This window comes from Lupinus angustifolius, chromosome LG09 (assembly GCF_001865875.1).
Source record: "Lupinus angustifolius cultivar Tanjil chromosome LG09, LupAngTanjil_v1.0, whole genome shotgun sequence".
NCBI classification, from domain to species: domain Eukaryota; kingdom Viridiplantae; phylum Streptophyta; class Magnoliopsida; order Fabales; family Fabaceae; genus Lupinus; species Lupinus angustifolius.
In genome coordinates this window covers 6,777,195-6,780,872 of record NC_032017.1, presented here as the reverse complement: position 1 = coordinate 6,780,872, position 3,678 = coordinate 6,777,195, and the positions used below count along the sequence as shown (strand labels likewise).

The 3,678-nt window shown below is 27.0% G+C and overlaps 1 protein-coding gene across 1 annotated transcript; it reads left to right on the top strand.

Moving 5' to 3' along the window:
• On the top strand, positions 749 to 2,515 carry LOC109356085. The gene is made up of 3 exons (XM_019599423.1): positions 749 to 882; positions 1,084 to 1,189; positions 2,292 to 2,515. Exons 1-3 carry the CDS (start codon positions 847 to 849, stop codon positions 2,420 to 2,422), a joined length of 273 nt encoding a protein of 90 aa, XP_019454968.1. The 5' UTR covers positions 749 to 846; the 3' UTR covers positions 2,423 to 2,515.

Below are 3,678 nucleotides of genomic sequence, written 5' to 3'. Positions count from 1 at the left end.
TCGTAAAGAATTCATGAACTGGTTAGTTTAACTTATTAGCTCGACCGATTCAATTCGTCAACTCGAATGATGATTATTTATTTAATATATATAAGATTAAATTATATCTATTTATATATGTTGATATATAAGATTAAATATATATGTATACAGTATTCATATATGTGGATATTATATATATAAATATATAATTGAACTAGCTCATAAACTTAATAAATTAAACTTTAATTGACTTTATTTCAACTCGTTTTTTAATAAGTTTAATTTTTAACTCAAGTTCAAATCATGTATTTCATGAAACAAGTCTATCAAATTAAATAACTAAGATTATGGGGACCCATGTGTCACGTGAAGTACTGTCCCATTGCCACATAATAAACAAACAATTGCGTAGGTGGTCATGTAGAATCTCCTGTAATCTCCTCTCCACCAATCCTTGCTTTTCTCCCACGTGGGACTAAGGATCCTACCTCTCATCCTAATTCCAATACTATAATGTTCAAGTGCTCTTCTTCATTATGACATGTTCTTTTAATTTTTTTAATTCTTTTAACTTTCAATCTTTCCATGAGTTGAAGCATCTTCTTATAAATCCAACCACTTCATTATCTTTCTAGTCACCTTTTCTTGTCTTTTCTCTCTTTTTCTTCTCTTTTCTCACCTTGGTTTTGATTCCAATTCAAATAATACCTCACTTCTTCATTCTATAAATTATAGTAATTTATGTAGAGTAAATAACATTCTTTACATATTAAGTTATTAACTCATTAGATCATATACAAGGAGAGCAACACCACCTTCTAATATAAGTCTAAGCATTATATTGAGAAGAATCAATTAAAGGCCATGGAAGACTCTTCATCTGCCTCTTACATCCACATGGTAAGTTTTCATTTGCTTGATCCAACAATTTTTTTTTTATCAGCAAATATTAGTATATTAGTATTTATCCAACAATTGCTTCTGAATTCTGATTGATACATTGTAACTTATACTATAGTTCCATGTTTTTCTTATGCATATTTTTGGTAGAAATTATACAATTAGAATTGCAAGGATCTAATTATATTGATACGTATATAGGTGCATCGCCTGATAGAGGAGTGTATTCTATTCAACATGAACAAAGAAGAGTGCATGGAAGCTCTTTCCAAACATGCAAATATCAACCCAGTTATCACCTCCACTGGTAAGTTAAAAAACCCAATTTTACTATTGTTATATACATTAAAATTAAATTTACAAACTCCATCATCTAACTCTTTGCATCATAGTGTGATAATCATGTTAATTTCATGCTCCAAGTTAATCATTTTCTTATATATATATAGTTAGTTCACAACAACAAAAGGCCGTTTCTTTTACTACTAAAGACTAACACATATGATAATGATATGCATATATGTATAAAGGACAAGTATGCATACGTACAAATGTTTACGTTTGTAAAATAATAAATAAGAGTATATTTACTATTCACCACTATATTGTTAAGTGGTTTATAATCATGATACTAGATTATTTTTTCCACATCAAACTATGGATCAAGCTCTCTCCATGTATTAGTCCTTGATTTGATCTACTACATAAAGATATGAACCTAATAAATAATCAAATAGTAAATACATCCTCATTTTCTTAGTTTATTTTAGAGAGAAACACAATTTATATAAAATTTTCATATAGTATATACTTAATTACATATATTAAAAGATTTTGGTGGCAACATCAACATATAACTAGTCTACTATAGGGAGTCGTGATCAGGTAGTTAAGGTGAAGAGTTTAAAAAATCAAGCAATAAAATAAGGATCATCTTGAGTAATGAAGATATAAGTGTTTATTTCTCTTCATGTTCTCAATGACAAAAATCTAATTTTATGACAAATAAAAAGATAAAGTGTTATTATATATATATATATATATATATATGTGACACTTGCCCCTCCAATAATTCGGAGGATCCTTACACGAAGTAATAAGAAAGTTGAGAGTTCAAGTTTCACCCACTATAAATACTAACATTTATCCAACCAAATAACTAGTGTAATAAAGCTAAGTGGTATGGAGTTTTACCTTTCAAACTATGGTAAGGTAGAATACATTTATCATTATTTTAAATTCTATGATCTATGAAGCTAGTGTACTCACACACTTCTCTAAGTTACATCCTTGACCCATGATATTTTTGTTCTTATTTTGTCATTTTTCTACATTTCTTTATTCCTAAAACCTATGATACTTAATTGGTTATAACGTGCATGCATGTGGGTGCAAACTATGTGGAGAAGTATGGAAGGAGTTAGAGAAAGAAAACAAGGAGTTCTTCGAGACATACACGAGGAGCAGAGTTGAGAAAGCATCAGAGATAGAGACAAGGAAAAGGATCCACAACATGATTTCTTCAGATTCTTCCAAATAATGAGTTTAGGTTTCAGACGTAAACAACGTTAATCGTCAAATAATAAATGAAGGTAGCCATAGAAGGTTGTTTATTATGTATGTATAATAGATAGAAATATTATATGTCCCAAAAAAATGATATCTTAATGTTCTTAGTCAATCAAATTTCAACAATTAAAATAAAATTTTACTTTGTATTTTTATAATTTTTCATTTTAATAAAGTGTAACTTTTTAATCGGATGAAGACACCAAATAAAACATATGTTCTCCGTAATAGTATACATGCCCATGAGTCAAGTGGGACATTTGATTTGTTGCAATGTATAGTAGTTCAAGTCAGCACTCTATAGCTAGTGAGATTGTAACACTAAATAGTTTTTAAGAAATCATGTTAGACATGATGTATAAATAAATTTGGAAATTATTATTAAATACTCTTATTTATATATTGGTATTTGTTTCATTTTACTCATTAATTACATTTTTGTTTACTATATATTAGATCAAGAGATTGATCATTAGCAAAAATATTTGAAATATGGGTACTCCAATTAGTACTCACGATAAAAATTTATATATGATGACATATATCATGCATGATACATGATGACATATATCATGCATGATAATGATGATATATCATGCATGATACATGTCTCATAAATACTCTTATAGTTATAATTTATTATTTAAATAAATAATATGTATATTTTAAAATTATATATTATATATTTTATTATTAATATTTTATGATAAATTTTAGTGATTGAATTATAGTAAAAATATATCATAAATACAAATTGTTATTCATGTGATGATTATTTTAAATATATTGGTTATTGCAAAACATATAAATATATATTTAAATTTAAGAAATTGTTGATGACCCACAAATAGGCCCTCCCAATTCACATGTTATTTATGTTCTGCCATGTTGTCATTCTAGAATCATATTAGGGAGGGATTCAAGCAATCTCGTATATATTTAGGCATAAAACATATTTTAAATACGACATTTTAGTCTAACTAAAATAAGTGGATAAAGCATTTTAGGGAGCCTAAAGTAATAAAGATGATATATTTTTAAAGAAAATATATTAGCAACAATACTTTTAGAGGTCTAAAACAAGGATTTTACTAAAGTTCACTTGTGGAAAAAGGTAATTATATCTTTTTCAAATAAAGAAAATGTAGGTAGAATTATATTATATTTTATAAATAAAAATAACATTTCTCATAACACAAATGACTTTTTCCACAAAATCCCAAAATT